The 23,618-nt window shown below is 41.3% G+C and overlaps 2 protein-coding genes across 3 annotated transcripts; one reads left to right on the forward strand and one right to left on the reverse strand.

Annotated features, from left to right (window-relative positions):
- Window positions 1-139: 139 nt before the first annotated feature.
- On the reverse strand, window positions 140-9,289 carry LOC106815130 (mRNA turnover protein 4 homolog). The gene is made up of 8 exons (XM_014819558.1): window positions 9,260-9,289; window positions 9,018-9,081; window positions 5,161-5,216; window positions 4,428-4,531; window positions 3,966-4,115; window positions 3,444-3,592; window positions 3,139-3,215; window positions 140-1,623 (listed from the first exon to the last, which is right to left on the reverse strand). Exons 1-8 carry the CDS (start codon window positions 9,287-9,289, stop codon window positions 1,483-1,485), a joined length of 771 nt encoding a protein of 256 aa, XP_014675044.1. The 3' UTR covers window positions 140-1,482.
- Window positions 9,257-23,536, forward strand: LOC106815132 (14-3-3 protein zeta). Of its 2 annotated transcripts, XM_014819561.1 has the most exons (6): window positions 9,257-9,664; window positions 12,259-12,382; window positions 12,728-12,891; window positions 18,460-18,555; window positions 21,867-21,955; window positions 22,700-23,536. In XM_014819561.1, exons 1-5 carry the CDS (start codon window positions 9,371-9,373, stop codon window positions 21,924-21,926), a joined length of 738 nt encoding a protein of 245 aa, XP_014675047.1. In that variant the 5' UTR covers window positions 9,257-9,370; the 3' UTR covers window positions 21,927-21,955; window positions 22,700-23,536. The 2 variants fall into 2 exon arrangements, with proteins under 2 accessions (XP_014675047.1, XP_014675046.1); XM_014819560.1 differs by having other exon boundaries at window positions 21,867-23,536.
- The last annotated feature ends 82 nt before the right edge of the window (window positions 23,537-23,618 follow it).

The following is a 23,618-nucleotide window of genomic DNA, read 5'->3' on the forward strand; positions in this document are numbered from 1 at the left end:
AGGCGCACATTATACTCCAGCCTATTCTGTAACCTAACACAACGAAATCTCTATGACAAATGCAAGGTCACACGCACGCACCGTCTAGGTGTAGCTGTCGCATTGCAACAGTGAACAGAACAAACGAGCTAAAACTCAATTGTTTGTTGTCAATCGATGCTGTCATTTTATTTACAACAGTTTTAAAAACACTAATATATAATGAACCTTTACACATGGGCATATCTGTAACATGTACATGTTACGCACACGCAAACGCACCTGTGTGTATGTGCTGCAATGCATTAGTTGTCATGGCAACACTCACTGTGCTCAGGTAGCATTGCTAGGATTACTTCAGACAGATATAGTCACGTTCATAAACGGCTGTATCAAATTATCGCATGAAAATACACGATGCTCACGGCATATACTCGCAACCAGACGTGAATTTCAACCTCTCACTTGCTACCACGTTAGTCACCGTACAATTGTGTGTATTTAGCCAGATGACGAAATTAGAATAAGGCCATCATATACGCAAATTGCCCAGAAATAGAATAACTGTTACTTTAGGTGGCATTACATGTAAGTGTAAATAACAACACTGCCAAATAGAAACCCTCTTTCCAAACATATAGACGTGCCAGCCAGCATGCTCGTTGCTAAACAGGTCCTCGGTGTGCACCATGGAAGCACTGGTACCTTGTCGGTAAACTAAAGCACCATTTGCAAATTCATTGTCACTATAATCAAATATGCCATGGCATGGTGTTACAGCGTTTGCAATTCCATTTTTCTATGCTATAACAGCATAAATTCTTAGTTATTCAAGTTGGTGTAATCAGTAATATATTCGCTATGAGGTGAGACTATATTTAGCTATATGTTTTTGGATTGTGCATTTTGGAGCAATGATTTCGCAATAAACCCTTTAATATAGACAGCTATTTCTTAAAGAATTTATTTCGAAATCATTGCTTAAAAACAGAAAATCAGGCAAAACATGATGAAATATAGCAGCTAGATATGTTACTGATTACACCAACTTGAAAAACACTTCGAATTTATTGTTATGGCAGAGAAAAATGAAATTGATCACACCGTAAAACCATGGTATATTTGATTATAGCGACAATTAATTTGCAAATGGAATAGTATTTATAGGTTTAATGGTGAGATTACCAATACTCTGCACGGCACAACACACTTCTTGCTCTAGTGCCACCAAATTTACCTATATCATGTACATACATTCAGCCTTTCACAGAGTCATGATGATTACACTTGTTTGCAATTTTCCTGATGTTACATGACGCTGAACAAACTGCAGTTGTTAATAGCCGTGTTGAGTATGCCATCAGTGCTCGCCGAAACTGTGGGAAACCAACACAAAGCCTCCACATTTTGGGTGATGCTTGACAGTAGTCACATCCAATTTTCCCCTTTCACATTCTCAGCCTAACAGAAGTCAGTTTGGTCAAACTAACATCACCCTCGCTATTAGGTGTCGGAGTCTTCACCCTCAGAGCCGGCTTCCATTTCATTATCCAACACCTTTGCAAAGCTTTCAAATTTGCCATTGTTGGACCACATACAATCTATGGGAAGCATGAAGTTTGCTAGTTGTTCTCCAAATAGTTTCTGAAATAATGAGGACACGTATTAAAAGCGTTTCAAGACATACATTTTGTTTTAACTAATAATGAGGTTGAACTGATTAATGTTAACTGATTGAAGTTAGACTGAATGAGAACTTATTGAAGCTAAACTGATCAAATGCAAACAATAAGACTTTAGACATATCAAGTAAAGAACGAAACCAACTAGCAATGACATCAACTCAACAACGATTACTTGTGCAAATATTTAGGTAAATGAATTATGTCATTCTCATTCACGTACGTAGCACTTAACAATGAGCAAAAGAAAGAACAAGAACTGCAGAGCGTCTGGGCTCATCTGAGGTCTGTTGCAACGGTTATAAACGTAACATTTAAGTCGTGCGTAGTGACACCTTTGTTAGGTGCAGATATGCAGATACGCAGTTGCGTACACATCATTTCAGCAACCTTCTGCATTCTGCATACCTCCAAAATCCCATTGGTTGATACAAATCGCGTGCCTGAAACTCCTGTTTTATGGTGCATTGTGACCCTAACCCTAACCCTATTAAAAATATAAAAAATTAATTGTTGTAAAAGTTATTTGTTGTTATTAAATTGTTGTAAATAAATCATGTAAATATTTGCGTTAATTGGAAAAAAAATAGTTAAATGGATAAAGATAGAAAAATACAGAAAACAGGTAAATAATAAAAAATCTGATGAGATTCAATCCAACAACCTTTGAGCCATGACGCCTGCGGCGTCGGCTATCCAGGCTGAGAGGCTTTCTAGATTATGGATGTGCCATGAATATGAGAACATTGTGACATCATTGAGGCAGTTGAGGAATCCATGTTTAACCCTCCTCTTGAGGGTCAAAAGGTTATCAGACACTTACTCTTCGCACGTCAGTGGAAAGCACATTTCATGGTCCTTTCAATAAAATTTTCAATAAAGTGATAAAAATGGTAGGTCAGCGCTGAAACAAAAAAGTTTTTCACTCTGTCCATTAGGCCATGTCCTCAGAAAATGTCTGATATCTGACCTTTCCCCCACTGCCCTTTGACCTGTGACCTCCAATTTTGCACTGGTGATGGGTTCCCTGCCCATCACAATATACACCGAATATTAAGAGCATAGGTCGAGCCGTTAAGATTTGTGCCGCAATTCCGTATTTCCTCCTATACCTTAAGTTAAGGGAGAAATATTCCCTCCGTTTACACGTCTTGACCTTTGACCCATGACCCCCAAATTTGTCATCCTGAGTCCTTTTCACGATCTCCCCCCGACGTCCCAAATATCGTGACCGTACGTCGAGCGGTTAAGATTTGTGCCCAACTGTTGACGGACGCACGGACGCACGCACGATCATGCGATTCTACAAGCTGCATCGGACTACGGCAGATGAGCTAAAAATTATGGAATGAAGTGTCAAGGGTCAAGATGAACCTTAAGATGGTTGCCCAATGGCATTACCACAAAGATGTCAAAGGGCATCAACCACTCAATGTTCCCAACCAGTTACATGAACTATTTCCCACACTAGACACACCAATATTCTTGCTTGTTCTGCTGTCAGTGCAACTCCCTTTTTGCAGACTGTATATTCAGAAGCGAGAGTCACGACACCTGAAATTATTTTTTAAAAGGTGATTATGCCGTACTGTGCCAGCAGTACAAATAATAATAATGATCAATTTAAGTAACTAATTCAGATAAAAACAGATAACTTTTATATCGGTTATACTAATATATTAGATTCTATGAATTCCTATGAATTTGCTATAAAATAAGGAATGAATTTAAATTTTAGTGTTTTCAGATCAAAATTACAGCAACCAAACTGATAAAATTTACCTTTCTCAAGTCGTGTAGGTAGGCCCAGTTGTCTTAACTGTGATTCCATTGAGTGTGGAAATTCTAAAGGCCCACTTTCTAATATCACTGTTCGTGTCGCAACGTTGCCTGTCCTAGCATAGTCTGGCTGTAGGAAATCATTGAAATACCTAAAACAGAATTACATTTACTGCATTAAATGCTTATGTAATATGTACTTTAGAATAATTACACCCATGTATAATGTGTTTTACACCAAAAAGCACATTTGTCCTAAAATTGTATCACCCAATTTACAACCACAGAAATTTACTTTGCTGCTGTCTGCACACACCCAAGTAAATTTTAAACGAATGGACATGGCAGTTTGTTAACATTTTGTAAACTACATTCATCAATCCACAACACTTGCTTGTGCCAAATGTGATATTTTTGGGAATTTTTTTTATATGACATCCATGAATTGATAGTGTGTATACAAAATTTATGACAGCCTTCAATTAGGGGGATGAAGGTTTGAAGGAATTTAGAACTCAAACCTACTGAAGGACAGCCTCCTTTGGCTCATTTGTAAAAAGCAGACCACGCTGTCCTTTGAGACGTTCCGCTATCTTATGAAGATTAGGACGATACGCTTTCTCTTCTGTCTTACCAAGAGCAAACGCAACTACTCGGTTTTTCCCCAAGAAAAATCTGAGAAGGTATTAAAAAAGAGATACACAAAGCACACAATCAACAGGTAACTACAATGAATACACTATGATCACACAATTTTATTATCATCCTATACATACTATTGAATGGTGCTATTTTCATTTTCAGACCAATGTTTGCATTGCATCAAATATGCTTAGCTTTTTTATACGTATTCTGCACAATCTGTATTAATGGCACGGTCCTATAATGTTCTGCTGTGCGGAGCAAACAGCATGACAACCAAATATTATCTGTAGTTATTTAGTGAGAATGCAATATAGTTATTTTTCTTATACCAACAACACCTACCTGCTGTGATTCCAATCTTCCCTAAGGTCTTTCAGGTATTTGTTTCTCATGTCTTTCACTGAGAAAACAAATACTCTGGCATAGCTGTCAACACATTTTTGCACCTGCCAAAAATGGAAATTTTCATCAGTACTAAAACCATAACCCCATTACATTTACAATATGGAGATATTTGTTAAAATAACTTATTCACACTGATGTTTTTTTCTATGTCCCATTGATACAAAAACCTGCTCTAAAGATAAAAGTTGACTTAGTTATAAAATAAACATGTTTTCAATTAAATTAAGTATGAAAACGGTTACATACAACATTTGATTGTTTAATATTCACACGAAACACTTTTTGAATATATTTTAAAAACTATTGATGATAATTTATTTAAAAGGCTGCTCGCACTGCTACATACCTGAACACATTGCGATTAGCAAAGCAGTGTTACCCATGTTTTCAGCCACGTACAATAATATGGGAGTCTCCAAGGGTAATTGGGAAGGTTTACAATAGGAACGATGTGATAGTTTATGATGTCCAATTTTTTTCAAGTTACCCTCTCTCATGCTCTCATCGTACTGCTAATATGGGAAAGATGGCCAGCAAACAGAAGATGGAGAAGTAGGTATTAGAAATACATGACATCTATCGATTGGAGCAAACTCTAGATATGCATTAATTACTATTAAAACTACACAACTTATATACGCTTAACACCCCCAATGTACTATAATCTCACCTCCTCAACAAGATTCTGGCGTCCCTTTGGTTTCTTTTTTACTTGTGTTAAAGAAACTGCAAGAAAAATAATTATATATTAGTATAGTACTCACTGTATTACAAATACTATGATTATATCAAGAGCGTATTAAGAAGGCGAGCATGCAACGGTGAAATGCTGAAACCATAGGCGCGTTCACATGGACCTTTTTAGCCCTGGAGCCTAATTAGGCCCGCGCCAAATTTGGCTCGAGCCGAGCGTTAACACGGACGGTTTTTCGGGGCCGTGCCGAGTTAGCACGAGCCAATTTGGTCCCATCGAAAACGTCTGACCAGGCCCGAGCCAAATTTTAACACCAGCTAAATCGGTAGAGCGGTAGATGCCGCGAGTGTCGAACGTGTACTTCGACAAAATAAAGTCCAAAACATTATAAAAATTCGAGATTGATAATTGCGTACACAACGCCATCTTGCAACATACTGCCAAAGTATCTGTGAGATATTTGTGCAATAAAATTTATTTGAATTTGAATTTGAATTTGACAGACAGTATTCACTTGCGTACGTGTGAACGCTCCGACTCAAACCGGCCCGAGCAAAATTGAGCCCATTTAGCTCGAGCCAAACCATTACCGTTTGAACGCGGTACATGTTGCAGTATTAGTCGAATTAAGAAACTTTGCCCGTTTTATTTTGACGATTCTTTGCGGTATTATTGATCAGCTGTCCTACCTTGCTAATATAAAACAAACTAGTTTTAATCACAAAACTCTGTATTAAACTAATAATACTGTTACAAAATTTTGAAGTGATGAGCGGCGATATTTCGAGCACTGGCAGCAAGAACAAGTCGGCACCTGCAGCTACAGCACACACGCGGCCATTAACTATATATAACCAGGGTTCTCCCCAGGATGAAATTCAAACAGGGGGGAAGGGAGGTGTAGGGGGGGAAGGGAGGAGGAGGGGAAGGGGAGAACTAGGGGGAGGGGGGAGGGTGGGAAATTAGGGGGGTCCGGCGGGGGTTTTTTACCGTGACGACCTAATTAATGCGTAAAATCGCCACCCACCATAGACGGTATGTTGGGTTCTGCATATATAGATAGCCGCAGTCGAGTGTTACAGTTAGTTCAAGGTTAACTGTGCATGTTCAAGTTAACTTGTGATGTCTTCAGGCATGCGTCGGTACAGGCTAAAAATCACGGTGCGTGTGTCCTCGTCGAACGGAATTCTGACGGCTCGATTCCCGCGCTGGCAAACGGTTTATTGTGACACCTCCGTGAATTTTAAACGGGGCGCAACGATTCAAACAGGGGGGAGTTTTCCCAAACGGGGCGCAACGATTCAAACAGGGGGGAGTTTTCCCAAACGGGGCGCGCGCGCCCCGTTTGCGCAACGTAGGGAGAACCCTGATAACAACATGGTGCCTAACTCGCCGCCGCACGAACCACAACTCACCGTTTTCAATCAGTTACAACTCCGGTGTTCCTGCAGGTGACGCCACTTTCCAAGTATCGTTGGAATCGCGGAAGACTGCTGAACAAGCTACACCCGCCATTTTTGACAATCGGCCCACCAGAATGCGCTCAAATCAGGGAAATTCCTCAAATATACATGCGAAATGATCCTTCGGATGCTACTAGGCAAAAAGCCGGCTGCGCCCAACCGCTGGCGGCTGCGCTGATTGGCTGCAGCAAGTTTAACGTGCAGACAGGCTGCGTAACTACGTTTGTTGACATCGCGAGTGAGTCATGTTAGACGAACCCTCTCTCTCGCTGTACGCTCGTCGATCTGTATTGCCTAGCGGGATGCGGGTTCGTCTATTACTGGGCGAAGTGGTGGTGCACGTGAACTTGCTGCAGCCAATCAGCGCAGCCGCCAGCGGTTGGGCGCAGCCGCCTTCTTGCCTAGTAGCATCCGAAGGACCATTTCGCATGTATATTTGAGGAATGTCTGTGATTTGAGCACATTCTGGCAGGCCGATTGTCAAAAATGCGCGATTCCAACGATAGTTGGAAAGTGGCGTTACCTGCAGGAACACCAGAGTTGTAACTGATTGAAAATGGTGAGTTGTGGTCTGTGCGGCGACGAGTTAAGCACCATGTTGTTATATATAGTCAATGGCCGCGTGTGTGCTGTAGCTGCAGGTGCCGACTTGTTCTTGCTGCCAGTGATTTTGAGCGCCATTTCTGTTGACCTGTGACGTACGCATTCTCAATGCGTATAGCGTTCGGCTAACTTCGGCTCCAAGATCGAATGCATCATGGGATGCCTGCTGTCAGTCATGACGTCATCAGAGCCAGCATGTCAGGCAACACAGGAGCCGAAGGTAGCCGAATGCTATGCGCATGGAGAATGCGTACCTCACAGGTCCACAGAAATGGCGCTCGAAATAACGCCGCTCTTCATTTCGTAATTTTTTAACAGGTTATATTACTAGACGGACATGCGGCCCCCGTTATTGCGCGCAGCGATATCTGAGCCAGGGGTCTAAAAACGAACTCCGCGAAAACTGGGCGCAATCCAACTGACATTTCGCCATCGACGGCTAGAGGCCATCTCCAAACGACCCATATTAATTTTTTGCGGCGTGGCCGTGCCAGTATTTACACGTAGCTAATCCTACGTATACTGGCCCCTGCTGCCCCTCCCCCCAAGGCTGCCGTAGTCAAGCCGGTGTACGTCTGATGAAAACTGCGCGATGTTACGCTTCCCGCTATACGGATTCGCACGCCCGCCCTCCTTCGGCGCGCGAATTCGTATAGCGGGCAGCGCGAGATGCTACATACAACACCCCACAGTCGCGTGCGCCCAGTCCCGCGAAAGTTCACAGCTTAACCGCTCTCGGCGGTCGGGGAACAACGCATCTTTTGCGCAACGCCATCTTGTACCCAGTCTCTCTGGTTACAAAGTATTGTGATACATACCAGTAGTAATTAAGTCCCAGGATAGCGGAGAAAGGTTCGTGTTTGTTTAGAATAAACCCATGCAGTTTAGAAGTTCAAGTCTCGAAAAACGGGTTCAAGGATAGAGAACATGGGTCCCAATAAAACCAATGTCATTTACATCAATATAAATATAATATTATATCAATATAATAGGTTAGGGTTATGCCTGGTTAGGGTTAGGGTTAGGGTTAGAATTAGGGTTAGGGTTAAGCACATTGGTTTTATTGGGACCCATGTTCTCTATCCTTGGGCCGAAAAACGCACCATAAAACCGCTCTGAGTGAATCATTCAGGGGCTCCTCCAAAGAAAAGAATAGGCTCGCGTTGTAACCCTACTCTTGTTGGGTTACATTATTGTGTCTATAGTACAGCCTACGTACAGCCTACACAGTGCACTGGCTACAGCCTAGGCTACACTACACACGTCTACACTACAGCACAGGTCATCAATCAATGAATCATGCATCGCTTTGATGACCTAAATTTTCTTCACGTTTAACTTTAAACAGATTTACTTACTTTTTTTGTCTCTTTTCGATTTCGGCATCTTAATTACGACTTCTAGATTTCGTACACTATCTCTACTGCACTTCACCAAAGAATCCTGGTGAGGTAATGCCTAATGGTAATGGACTAATGATAATTGATACCAACACGTGCTATGCGCTCTCATTGAGTTTCCGGTACAAACGTCGCCAAATCGGAAATGACGTCACGTGCGCGGAGGGGCAAAATTAGGCCACGCCCGATAACAGCACTCTACTCTTTATGCTTGGAGCTGGCGATGCTCGGTGCTGCCTGAAAGCGAACACTAGTTAAGTTAACATTGGTTAAGTGTTTGAAAGGCCCGGTCGATAAAATTCCAGTATCTGCTACCGTTTATCAGTTTATCGATATATTTTTCCTTGGCGACAGTGACGTCACTTACCTTGTCTAAAGAAGTGAGGACCCTGCAGCTTCTGGAATCCCCAAGCGGAACTACTTGAAGGGAACTATTTTGCCTGATTGAAAATAATTCGTGCGTTGCGAGAATCTAATATTGACTAAGAAACACACAATACACGTGATAGTAAGTATTTATTAGCTTCGATTTTGTCAAATTAGATAGTTTAATCCAGTAGGTCTATTTGCGGGTAATTTGAGATCGCGCATTAATTTCGACCGGTTCACATGAGTAAAACGGTCCCTGCCGTCCGCCATTTTTGCGAGAGCCTGGAAATTTGTACAGAACGCTGATTTCAGCTAAATTGAGGGTTTAGTTCAAATTTTCAGATTCAGAAAATGGATAAGGACGAGTTGGTGCAAAGGGCCAAGCTGGCCGAGCAGGCCGAAAGGTACGACGACATGGCAGCAGCAATGAAATCAGTAACAGAAACAGGCGTGGAGCTCAGCAACGAAGAGAGGAACTTGCTGTCTGTAGCTTACAAAAATGTCGTCGGGGCAAGGCGAAGTTCGTGGAGGGTAATATCAAGTATCGAACAGAAAACAGAAGGAAGTGAGAAGAAACAACAGATGGCCAGAGAATACAGAGAAAAGGTGGAAAAAGAATTACGGGATATCTGTTACGATGTGCTGGTAAGCAGGACATAAGCTCAGTGTTATTATTCGTCTGCATGGTTTTGCTGTTGCATGTATTAATCGCGCGTTTTAATTCCACGTGCTAGTATAGACCATCGGTTTATCATATGCAACGGCATGCTGATAACTCTCCAGTCGTCTGGTGTGTTTCATTGGTTTCTTAATACGTCATACCCACTAGTGAAATCCTAGTTAATTCCTTTGGATTCACGTGGTAGTGCCAGTGTCATGCACATATGGAAAAGCAAAGGGACTTGCACACCTTTGGCCCCGTTGCCTTCTTGTTTGCAGTGATAAATTAAGCAATGCATTGCGTATAAGGAAATATAAGCATACGCATATATATAAGGAGGTTATTGGACTATCTCATGGCCAGCCCCATGTCAAAGTGCATATAAGTACACTTGTGTATTATGTCACATCAGTACGGGATGGCAGGACTCCTTATGTTACATTCCATTAGATGTAGCATGGGTAATTATGAATGTCAAATAAGGTTTTAATGCAGAGACAGAAAGTAGTCTCAAGAATTGTCAAAATTTCATGATCGGGCATCGGTTGTTCACATTCAGTGATTCATTGATCAATTAATAATTAATGGAAATATTGGAAATATTCCTACAAATCTAATGTTTACCATTTAGCAAATCTCCAGTGATGCAAACTGTTTGAAATCCCCCACAGAGCAGATTTGTAACACTAAAACAATGTTATTTTATATAAATATCTGCTTTAATGCCTATGTAATTCAGAAGAACTGCATTTTTTGTGGTGCTGAGTGTCATTATCCATCCAAGAGTGATGAGTCTGATGACTGAGTTATACTTGGATCACAAATTTCTGACTTAGTTTATCCACTTGAATAATTAACTAATATTACTCTATAAACTCTATTAATCAGAACACAAATATAATGTAACCTATACAGTTCAAACATGATATTGTATAACAAGATTAAAATAGCTTTCGTAGCTGTCGTATATTGCAGTTGCAATTAGGGATATTATGACAGTATATTATAATTTTCTGCAAAAGGAATGTTCCTAAAAAACTAATATTGTGGAGTTTAGTAGGGTTTCTTGGTTTAGTTTATGTCAAATTTAACACAGGTTTCTGGCCAAAGTAAAATTGTTTGTCTCAATTGTTTAACACTAGTTTAATCAGTAAAGCAAAATTAAAATTTATTTAATTTGAGAACAGTTATGCTAGTTTTTTTTTTTAATATGCATACATGTACATGAGTTTATAAGCAAATTAATTATGTAAGCCAGTACCTTTACTCAGGCCACAATAAAAAAAATATTTGTTTGCCTTCACCCGACCCAGGCTGAAAAGTTTGGGTAGGTAGGTAGACTTTTTTTGAGGGGGTATTTTTACAAATTCAGCATGGTGTATCTACATGCTCGGGTGTGCTTGTGTGGAGATACCTTTTATGTTGAATCAGAATGTTTGTTTTGCTTGGTACATATAATGTATTGCCTACAGATTTATATAATGTACAGTGATACAATTTATAAAAAAATAATATCACTAAAATGTTTCGAGCTGGGGGGGGGGGTGCCTTTTTGACGGGTCGGTCGGGTGAGGGCAAACAAATAATATTTTTATTATGTCCTCAAATAGTTAACTTGATGACTGAACAGTGCATAAATCGTTTCATATTTAATATCCTTCAGCAGACACCAAGGTGGTAGTCAGTGTGCAGAAGTCAATGTGAGTTCATGTAGATCAATTTATTAGTGAGTAATCATAAAACTACGTTCAGCTTGTGCATGGAATCGCTCGGTAGCCAAGATCAGACATGCCAATGAAGCAATCCTGGTCTAGCTCTCTGCAGCTGCTGTACTCAGTTGACTGGTGTCATATTACTACAATGTGCGTGGCTACCCATAGATAGCCCGTCTGCTGATGTACAGCATAAGTCAGATGTGCTGTATGTGAGTTGCCGTTGTAGTATATCATAGCATCAATAATTTGGCTGCAGATTATTTTAAAACAGTTTCAATTCGTGATCGATGTGCTATGGCAGTATAGGTCGGATTCGGGAACTGCTCGCACACTTAAACAGAAAACACCCCGCCCAGAGCAGCTAGCTGTGCAAAAGCATGCGTGCTAGCAGGGCATTAAATTAGCCTAAATGTGAACAGGCCCACCCAAAATTTTAAACAGGCCCTTTATTTTGTTCAATTTATTCCATTATTAATTAAAGTATTAATTAGCTTTGTGTTTATTAGCTTATTAGGCATACTTGTATTTCAGTATTTCATTGCTATCAGTCTGTCAGTGGAGTTCTACTTGTTTGACAGGAATTGCTGGAACATAATTTGCTTTTAGCAGTCATTAAGTAAAAACTAATCAGGAAATATTGTTGATATATGGGCAAGATAGGCAAAATTTTGAATAGGCCAAGTATACTGACTATATGGAGGGTTGAACCGACAGCCAAAGATGATAGCAATTTAATAATAAAAGTTGGAAATGTTATGTGCAGCAACGATGTGTACGTTATTAAGCAAATCGCATGCTTGACTTTATTCCTTTAATAATTCTCATACATATTTTTACAAGCTGTACACATTCTTTCGTTTCAGAATTTGCTAGACCAATACTTGATTTCAAAAGCCAGTAATGCAGAAAGTAAAGTGTTCTACCTTAAGATGAAGGGTGATTACTACAGGTATCTAGCAGAAGTAGCCACAGGGGATTCAAGAACGAGTAAGTAGTATTTGAGTTAAACACTGCTGCCATCTCTGTACAGTGCTGTACCTTAGTAGAAGTAGCATAATGTTTATATTGAATTTATTTACATTTTATGTGCATGACAGATAACAGAAAAATTAACTTTATACAAAATGCTGCGTGAGTCCTTGATTTGGTACATAATGTTGAAAGTGTCTGCAAAGTGATTTAAAAAAATGCTTGCTCTATTTCACAAAACAATGTTTTCAATATAAACTTTTAAGTTTCTAAGATAAGTGTTTTCGTTGTAGCATAACCATTGACCTAACACCAGTTGGTTAAAAATATGAGATTGAGGTCAATTTACATTGTCACTTATAGGTATTATAGAAGATTCACAGAAAGCATACCAAGATGCATTTGATATTGCCAAAAAATTGATGCAGCCAACACATCCAATCCGGTTGGGCTTGGCACTCAACTTCTCAGTATTTTACTATGAAATTTTGAATGCGCCAGAACGTGCCTGCCACTTGGCAAAGCAGGTAAGTGCATTAAAATTCAGATAGTTTTAGTATCCATATCAAATCTTTACCATGTGCATGAGACAAATATAGGTTATAGTTGTTGCTATCATATGTGATGGGGGTGTCATTATTGTACCTCAACTTTCTACTAAAGCAGTTGAAAAGAAACTCTGCAGTATAGTTTAGATGCAACAATAAAACATTGGGTTAATGCTATAGCAGTTACAGCACATACACTGGTCATTTATGCAATGGGGAGCATAAAGGTGTCTTCCCTGATGATATTCTCTGGTTGCCAAATCCTTGATGACAGCTAGCTTGTAATGTGCACGTACCAATATAGCCACTTAGCGGCAGGTGAAAGTAAAGCCTTCATGTGCAACACGTGCATAATAATGGCTGATGGTATATTATTGCATGGGTTACTCTGTGTAGACGTCAGTAATCACTCTGCATACATGTCGGCTGACGTCAGTCCACGCATTATTCATCGAATACTACGCGCGCGCATAGTAGACTTTTGACTGTTGGAGATTAGTAGACGCAATGTTACACTAAGCAGGCTGCGTTTATTGGCCAGACTGGCATGCCAGAGTGGCTCGAGTGCAGCATGCAGCCACTGCATCTTGGCCCCATATTGATTGATGTGCTGATGCTCAGCAGTACTGTAGCTTGGGCTCAGTGCACAGTGGCTGCACTGGAGAAATATAATTAGACACGGTGACTCATGTGCGTTTGGCATGAGAACTAGCAGGGGTCGCCTTGCAGGGATGGGCAGCAGATGTAAAATTCTGTTCGCCCATATCACAAGTTATATTTGTTCTTTACGGGGGCAAACATTTCTTGTGTAATAATGGTGTGGTTTGGAAATCTGAGGTATGCACTTCTGAAATGTTTGCAAGTCGTGTATATTTAATATCCAATGCGAATTTCCAAATCAGCGAAAATGTCTACTAAATATACATGGTATAGATGCAAAGCTGTCATCAGTTACTTCTCATTTATTCTGGAATCCTTGCATCTCACATTAATTGCTGCTTTATGCTATGTACAGTTGAATATGAATTAGTGTTTTTGAAACATGCAAGCGTGGGAATTTTGTAGCGAAAGAAGCCAATTTTTAAAACAATTTTTAATTTTAATTGTTGGAACTTCTTGGCTAGTGTGTGATATATGTTGATTATAATTGAAACTCCACAACTTTCTAGCTATACTTTCAAATTGTCGGCACTTTTTCTCAAAGCAGTGTGGTTTCAGGATAGTGATCCTCCAGGAAATTATACCCATTTAATTGATTATTAATATTTCAATAATACCAATTTACTTATTTAGGTAAAATTTAACTGGTGTGGTATCTGTTTCCCTTGGGGCAAAGTGCCTTGGTTTTTAGACTCGCATGAGCGTGCGTCCGTCAACAGTTGGGCACAAATCTTAACCACTCGACGTACGGTCACGATATTTGGGACGTCGGGGGGGGGGGATCATGAAAAGGACTCGGGATGACCAATTTGGGGGTCAAAGGTCAAGATGTGTCAACGGAGGGGGAATATTTCCCCCTTAACTTAAGGTATAGGAGGAAATACGGAATTGCGGCACAAATCTGAACGGCTCGACCTATGCTCTTAATATTTGGTGTATAGTGTGATGGGCAGGAAACCCATCACCAGTGCGATATTGGAGGTCACAGGTCAAAGGGCAGTGGGGGAAAGGTCAGATATTAGACATTTTCTGAGGACATGGCCTAATGGACAGAGTGAAAAACTTGTTTGTTTCAGTGCTGACCTACCATTTTTATCTCTTTATTGAAAGGACCATGAAATGTGCTTTCCACTGACGTGCGAAGAGTAAGTGTCTGATAACCTTTTGACCCTCAAGAGGAGGGTTAAACATGGATTCCTCAACTGCCTCAATGACGTCACAGTATTGTCATATTCATGGCACATCCATCTCCTACATAAATGACTGGATCTGTCTGTCTGTCCGTCTATCTTCTCGAGACCCGTAAGAGGTGACCCCTAACACCATATATATTCTGAATCAGCATGACGCGACGACCATTTTAGGCCAAAAAAATTTGACCAAAAAAATTGATAAAAAAAACAACAAAGCGGCATCTTCTTCCTCGACGCTCCTGGCAGAACAGGCCAGACCTTCGTTACCAACCTTCTTCTGGCCAAGGTCAGGCAGACGAGGAAGATTGCCCTGGCAGTTGCTTCAAGCGGCATTGCTGCCACCCTGCTGGACGGAGGGTGCACTGCTCACTTGGCCTTCAAGCTGCCATTCAACTTGGCAAAGTGGGAAAATCCAACCTGCAACATCAGCCGTGGCTCCACAAAGACCAAGCTGTTCCAAGAGTGCAAGCTCATCATCTGGGACGAGGCAACCATGAGCCACAAAGGCGCATTTGAAGCACTCGACAACACCCTACAAGACTTTCGGCACAACACAAACGTCATGGGAGGCGTGACTGTCCTGCTCTTAGGCGACTTTCACCAAACCTTGCCAATCATCGCCAAAGGAACAAGAGCAGATGCTGTCAATGCCTGCATCAAGTCGTCGTACCTCTTAAGCGAGGTGAACCGCCACAGCTTGAAGACTAACATGAGGGTGCAGCTCAGCGGTGATGAAGAAGCTGGCCGCTTCTTTCAGCAACTGCTGGCGGTCGGCAATGGCAGACTCACCATCACAGCTGATGGCCAAGTCAAGCTGGCATTCGGCAAAGCAGCGGCGCACATCACCCAGCTGAGGACCAAAGTCTTCCCAAACCTCTACCTCCGCTACCAAGACCAAGACTGGCTGAGCGAGCGAGCCATCCTTGCTCCCTAGAATTTGGCCATGGATGACATCAACGCCAAGCTGCTGGAGCAACTGCCTGGCAACCCAACGAGCTACAAGTCGATGGACACAGTTCCTGATCCTGATCAGGTCATGCACTATCCGACCGAATTTCTCAACAGCTTGGCGCCCTCAGGTCTGCCACCACACAACTTGGTGCTCAAGGTCAGCGCGCCCATATTGCTAATGCGCAACCTGGATGCTCCCAAGCTCTGCAACGGCACAAGGCTCACAGTGAAGCAGCTCATGCCCAGTCATTGAAGCCAAAATCATGACAGGCAAGGGCGAAAATGTCTTCATCCCAAGGATCCCGCTCATCCCATCAGACCTGCCATTTCAGTTCAAGAGGCTGCAGTTTCCAGTCAAGCTGAGCTTTGCCATGTCCATCAACAAGGCCCAGGGCCAGTCCCTCAAGGTGGTTGGACTCAACCTCAGTGAGCCAGTGTTCTCCCATGGCCAGCTCTATGTGGGGTGCTCCAGGGTGGGTAACCCAGACAACCTCCACATCCTCTCTCAAGATGGCAAAACCAAGAATAAGAATAGCGCTGCAAAACTGACCAGAAGTGACATTCTTGGGACAGATTTATAAAATCCGAATAAGATCAGTACAGCTGTGATAGCAGACTAAATTCTAGCTCTTTAATCCCGGGCATCGCCGGGTAGCCCAGCTAGTAATCTACAAACCCAATAGGTCTGAATCGCCGACCGCGTAGAGCACGAGCATCACGGCTGAAAGGTCAGGTCATTGGATCGAATCCCATCTGTTTTTTAATTATTTTCCTGTTTTCTTTATTTTTCTATTTTTATCCATTTAACTATTTTTTCCAATTAATGCAAATATTTACATGATTTATTTACAACAATTAAATTTTTATATATATTTTAATAGGGTTAGGGTTAGGGTCACAATGCACCATAAAACAGGAGTTTCAGGCACGTGATTTGTATCAACGAATGGGATTTGGTAGGTATGCAGGCCCTGCTGCGTGTCAGGTGGGTGGCTGATAGTATCACAGCATGGGCTAAACGAATTTAGCAACTAGTTCGGATTATCTATTCCTTGCACATAGTCAGTATGCACGCCATCTATCGGAACAGAGTGAGAAGACTGTCCCGGCAGGATAGGTCAAATGTATATTGCGCTCAAAAGTGCAGAAATAATTACTTTCTTAACTTCAGTTTAATCAATCTTGAGATAAGTAATTGCAGAAATGAATCGTCAAACCTACTAATGAAAATTTGCCAGTTTTGTACTGTCCTTGGCATGGCTTTCTCCGTCGACGTTACAGTAGTGTGCAATGTCGGGATATGGTGGAGGATGCTGGCTTGTGGACGCTGCAGAGCCCGATGGTTGCCTGTCAGTCGAAATGTGTTGATCCTCGACATTGAATAAATCTGTACGTTATACGTGCGTCTGCCTTACCTCTGCCCGCCATCTTCGTCGAAAGTTTGGACGCCACGCGGCGAAATCGCAATGTACATTTCAATCGATGACGTAACTGATACAGTAGCGCGCCGCGTGGGTGTAATTTGTTTATAAACAATTTAGTCTGACTGACTCTCTCCCCTCGCCCCCCTCTCTCTCTTCCTCTCTCTCTCTCTCTCTCTCTCTCTCTCTCTCTGCAATAAAAAAAATGTTTGCTGAAATGATGTGTACGCAACTGCGTATCTCTGCATATCTGCGCCTAACAAAGGTGTCACTACGCACGACTGAAATGTTAACTTATAACCGTAGCACCAGACCTCAGATGAGCCCAGTTGCTCTGCGGCTCTTGTTTAGCTAGAAAAGGGCAGGGATTGCTAGGAGATGTGTAATGCTAGCCGCACACTATCCGACCCGAGCGTGATTTGAAGGCTTACGATTGGTTTGAGATGTTCTGGTTTGGATCGGGAGGCTTAAGATTGGCTCTGGAGGTCATTTTGACCCGATTCGAATTTTGAATCGGGAGCAGATCGGGTCGGATAGTGTGCGAGGGCTTACGACGCGACTCGGATAGTGTGCGTGGCCATCCGACCCGATCGACTAGCGCTGAAGAAAATTGACCAATCACAGAGCAGCGCCATGGGAACCGCATTCGAATTGAATGGCATTCGAACCATGGTAAACACTCCCGACGCTTAGTACACGCTAAATCCGCTTGGAACGCCACGAGAGTGCCATGGTTTGCGTCAACTTTGAGTCGGACAGTGTGCGGTGGCCTCCCGATTGATCGGGATCGGGTCGGATAGTGTGCGGGGCGTTTATGCTGTGCACAGCGCAAAATCGGATAGTGTGCGGCTAGCATAATTAACACAAAAATATACAAGATTTTAATGTAAAAGAACTGTGTTTTCTTGTATAAATTTTTTTTACTTTACGTCATACCTTAGCATTAGCATATGTATAAGGGATCACACCATTAGCACTGTTATCGGTAAAATTTGAACAATGTGTAATTCTGTATATATGGGTTTGCGTATGTTATGTATTGTTCGTATATTCTATAGAAATCCTGTGTGTGTTGGCTGGGGTAAGGTTTCAGTTGGGTAGTTATTGGTTGCTGTATTCTCTATATTGAATGCTGCCAAGGCAGCATACTTACGGAAATCTATATAAACAATATTTCCGCACATAATGCTCTAGATAACTATTTCGTGTGGGATGCATTGGTTTTGTTTTTTTCTATTATTTTTTATCTAATAATTAGATTAAATTAATTACAGGTTAATGTGGCATTACTTCGTTATGATAACCCTTTCCTTTGTTTACAGGCATTCGATGATGCAATCGCTGAGCTCGACACATTGAACGAAGACTCCTACAAAGACAGTACCCTTATCATGCAGTTGCTCAGAGATAACCTCACAGTAAGTACTATTTTATGTATTATGTGTAGCTAGAGTGCATAGATCATAGGGACTTTATCCATTGGAAAGAACAGCCATTAATAGTTTTCCTCATTTCTATGTTGAGAGGGCATATATTTTTGATATTGAATTTTTAGCTCATCTGACATAGTTAGATGCAGCTTGTAGAATTGCATGAGCGTGCGTTCGTCCGTGCGTCAACAGTTGGGCACAAATCTTAACCGCTTGACGTACGGTCACGATATTCGGGACGTCGGGGGAGGGGATCGTCAAAACGAGTTGGGATGTCGAAGCTGGGGGTCAAAGGTCAAAGGTCAAGAGGTGTAAATGAAGGGGAACATTCCCTCCTTAACTTAAGGTATAGGGAGGAAATGCAGAATTGCGGCACAAATCTAAACGGCTCGACCTAGGCTCGTGATAGTCGGTGTATAGCATCATGGTAGGAAAAGCCATCACTGTGCCGAAATTGGAGGTCACAGGTCAAGGGTCAATGGGGCACAGGGCAGATTTTAGACATTTTCTGAGGACATGGTCTGCAACAAGGACATGAGCGATTGGAAAACTTTTTTGTTTCAGCGATGACCTAGCATTTTTATGACTTTATTGAAAGGACCATGAAATGTAATTTCTGCTGACATGCGAAGAGTAAGTGTCGGATAACCTTTTGACCCTCAAGAGGCGGGTTAAACATGGATTTCTTTACTGTTAGAAAGAATTTGACTGCCGGGTTCGCTAGTAGAATCTATACATGCCTGGATGTATGAGGCTACAATGTCACAGTGAAATTTCAAAAGCTAAATTTGGTTGAAGAAGGTTTTTGCTCCTTAAATCATATAATTTCTATGGCATTCTGTACTGTCAGTGTGTTACATGTAACGTATGCCACTGCCAGTGCATGTGGTGGTGGTACTGTGTAGTTTTTGCCTGCGTTAATTAGTTACAGGTGGCAGCTCTCTATTTCAGCTCGTAGGCTTGCGTAGGTAAATGGATGTGTGCTTACCTATTCTGTCTTGCAAATAGTTGTTACTACTACGTACGATGGGAGCTTCCATCTTTAATCTGAAGACACTTAAACGTACGCGCCATGTCGTGGCAACTTTTCACAACGATCCCAACGAACATTCCTTTGAGAAGGTTCCTGATACCATCCCTGTGCCTTCCACTGTTTCGGCGTGTATGCGAACACATTTGGGACTAACAGGGTTTACTAGAATCCCACCACTCCACCACAGAGTCACCGCAGTAGACGTTAGATGAGCGCTGTCGCTCCGCGGCACTTGTTGAAAAACAGATGCTGGTAAAAATGACATATGTTAGGTAAGGTGCAACAAAGGTGTTGCTCATTACATTATTTCAAAGAGTATGGAATAAACTATATATCACAAGATGGTATTATACACAGTATAGCAGTATACAGTTAGAGATGACTGACTAAACTAGTGGGAGTTACTCAATTTTGCAGACTTAAAAACGCTTACTGAGTTTCATCACTGATTTCTGAGAGTAATTTCTTTCTGAGTATATACCTTTTACATATATTTTTTATATTTAAAAGTAATGCTGTAGGTATAACTCTCATGTTCACCTAAACTTTGCTCAGAGACACTTTGTTGTGCGGTTTATCGAATCGCTGAATCAATAAACAACGAAAAGTGTATTTGCATCGGTTTTGTAATGACCAAAACTACTAAGCCCTAGGTCACGGAGTTAGAAATTGCACCTGAGGTTTTGTTTCTTGATAACCTGTCAGGGCATCTGCAACATGTACAAATTGACAGATTGACAAAAACATGTCATATATTCAGTGTTCTTACTCCTTAATGAGCGTAAGTTTGGAAATGCAGAACAGGTGCAGTTTGTAATTTTATTGAAAACCTTTTGAGGTATACAGTGGACCCCCAAAATACGAATTTAATTCCTTCCGCCAGTGCGCAAAATCAGCGCTATTTTGCCGGCGGCCGCCGGTTACACCCCCCCTATAATCAGTCCACTTGGCCTATTCAAAATTTTGCCTTCTTGCATTTATATCAATAATATTTACCAATTTCCTGACTAGTATTCACTTGGCGACTACTAAGAAGTAAATCATGTTCCAGCAATTCCTGTCAAACAAGTAGAACTCCACTGATAGCAATGAAATACTGAAATACTACGACTCTGCCTAATAAACACAAAGCTATAACTTTTATTAATAATGGAATAAATTGAACAAAATTAAGGGCTTGTTCAATTTTTCTAAGGGCTTGTTTAAATTTTGGGGTGGGCCTGTTCACATTTTGGCTAATTTCATTCCATGTTCCACAGATTTGTTTGCATCTCGAAAAATGCGTGTGTTGAACCCTATATAGGATGACGTACAGCAGGTGCAATCATGATAGCACACCACATTCAATCAGTCATGTACTTAAACTCACTCACCGAAAGAGCGCGCGTTAGGCCCATGCACTGATTGGCTGGTTCGTAAGACATTCGTTTGTCGAATACATTACATTCAACGATCTCAAAAATTTGAATGTCGAGCCTCTGGGGAAATTGAATGTTCGTATCTCGGGGGTCCACTGTATTTTGTTTGGTACACTTTATTAACCAAATTTAATTAACCAGATTTTAAAGTAGCAAATAGGGAATTTTATCTTATGTATCACTCCAGCGCACATTATCTGTTCCTGCAAAGAATAGCAATAGAGTTACCTGAAAAGATTAACTTAAAGATCTACTGTTTTAATAAATAATTTCTGCAAAGGCAGGGCTAGTAAAACCTGTACATCTGTTAGATGTAAAAACGCAGTTTTACAGTTGCTCAAGTTTGGGATTATTGTGTCCGAAGGTATGCTAGCTACGTGTAATTGGTAATGAAAATCTGGTGTGTGTTAGCTGCTGTATTTTAATCTTCAGTGGCTAATACGCTGAAGGTTGTATTTAGTTATGGCAATGTAGCTGAACTTAAGTTAATCATGCCATAAATTTTCGTATCATCTTGCTCTGAATGTTGTATTTGTATTTCTAGCATATTTTCTCAAAATCACTTAAGATAACTTTCTTGGAAAACCAAACGATCCTGTGACAAAGATCTTTACAAATTAGCATTTTACCTGTGGTGCGGATATTTAACCGTGTACCTGACAGCTGTGTCATATCTGTTTTTATAAATCCAATTACTTGCATTCAGAGCTGGCAACGCGTGTCATTGTCATGTCGACAGTAGGTTATCTTCGCTGTTGTAATAGCACTGTCAATGGCGATGTGTTTGACCATTAAAATTGCAAGTGAATGTTGTCGTCGCTAATGGTCTCGTTTGTGTCTATTTGCAGTTGTGGACATCTGATGCAGCTGGAGAGGGAGATGAAGGAGGCGAGGGAGGCGACAACTGATCCAAGCCTTGCGCAGATTGTTAATTATTGTAATTTGCCATCTTGCATCTAGCATAAAATGAGCAAGGAATATTGTGTACAACATAATCATTGTCTTCTAGCGTTGTGTCCAGTACAGTCGGCAGGGGGAGGGGGGAGGAATGCATTTGCTCCGTGCCCAGCAGTTTGCATGTTGTTCATGATCAGCCACTTGCTATCGAGGTCCAAGCTGTACAGAGTTTATAGCATAGGTTACCAGCCACCTTCGTGAATGGACAAGAACGGAGCAAGTATTCCTTCAGTCATCATTCATGCAGAATTCCCAATTACCACGTATGGTCGACACCAGTGTGCATACCAACTAGTGCTCTAAAGCTGGACATGGCCATCTTGTACGAGAAAATTACTATAATTTTTTTGTGGGGAAAATTCCAGAATTTGTAACATTTTCCGGAGTTAAACTTGCGTTTCCTACGTACCTGCTTACAGGGTGTATTGTTTTGCAAGAATACTCCGACCGTTAAGGTTTGTAGCAGGAGCTGGTTTTTTGTCCACAGCTAAATTGAGGTGCTTAAGTGAGAGCAAGAGCTGCAGTATTTGCAGAAAGTCCTATAGGAATCAGGGTGCCGTGGTTGCCCTATTACTGCCTGGTGTTGTTATTTGTTTAGTTTTGTAAAAGTTTATTTTCAAATAGTCCAAAGCAGCTACGTTGGCAATATTTCTGAATCCTTGTTCATAATGTAAGGCTTGTTTACTATTTATAATGTAGTTTATATTTTAACATTTGCTTTTAGCATGATGGAGGTCGAAGACACCGCTGACTTGCTTTTTGAATTCTTGGAAATGCACTGCCGGCAACAAATGGCCCCATAGAGGCGAAGTCATCGCATAAAAGCAACAATAAATTTAGGCTTGAAATTTTTGTAGACCCTTCCACGACATGAAGTAAATACATCCCGTATTACGTACCGAGAAAAGTTCTTGAGCAGTTAGAAATACAAGACAATTTGAAGGCAATGCAATGAAATAATGAATTCAGAGGAGTTAACGTGTCAGGATCAGGAAACTTTGTATGTACGTAGCTGATTATAGCTTTTGTAGCCACTGTAAAATATGTCAAGAGATACACCGTAGGTTTCGTGCTTTTTGTACAGTGTGTATGAAATGATTGGGTTCGATAAAAGAAAGGTAGTTTGGAGCAGAACACAACAGCATGCTTTATTAATTAATACCCCGTCTGGTTGTGCATTTTATTAACATCGCCAAAATGTTTTGCATCACTGGATTTTTCGTTGACGTGTGACAGACAGTAGTTCCTGGCTTAGTTGGGAGGTTCAGCAGCTTGTTTTCGTCTAGGCTGAATAGTAGTGGTTGTAGTACACTTGTTCATTTGACCCTGTTGTGTGATAGTGAGTTCCAGCTGTGTGACTATGTAAAATTCTGCCAGGTTATGGTAGTAGCGCACACGCAGTTTCTGTCATGTGGCGCTCAATAGTTTCTCGAAATTATGGCCTGTTGGAAATCCTGTACCGAGATGCCCTTCTCTTCGCATTCAGATTTTATAATTTGCCATGTACAGCAACATGGTGTAGAGGAAATAAAACAGATACTTCATGTATATGTACCCTCGACTGCTGGGCCTTCAATCGATCTTGTTTTCTTGTAAATTGTCTGTTTTCTGGAAACAATATACCGTCATGAACTGCAAAATAG

This window comes from Priapulus caudatus, unplaced genomic scaffold, assembly GCF_000485595.1.
Source record: "Priapulus caudatus unplaced genomic scaffold, Priapulus_caudatus-5.0.1 Scaffold1048, whole genome shotgun sequence".
NCBI classification, from domain to species: Eukaryota; Metazoa; Priapulida; class Priapulimorpha; order Priapulimorphida; family Priapulidae; genus Priapulus; species Priapulus caudatus.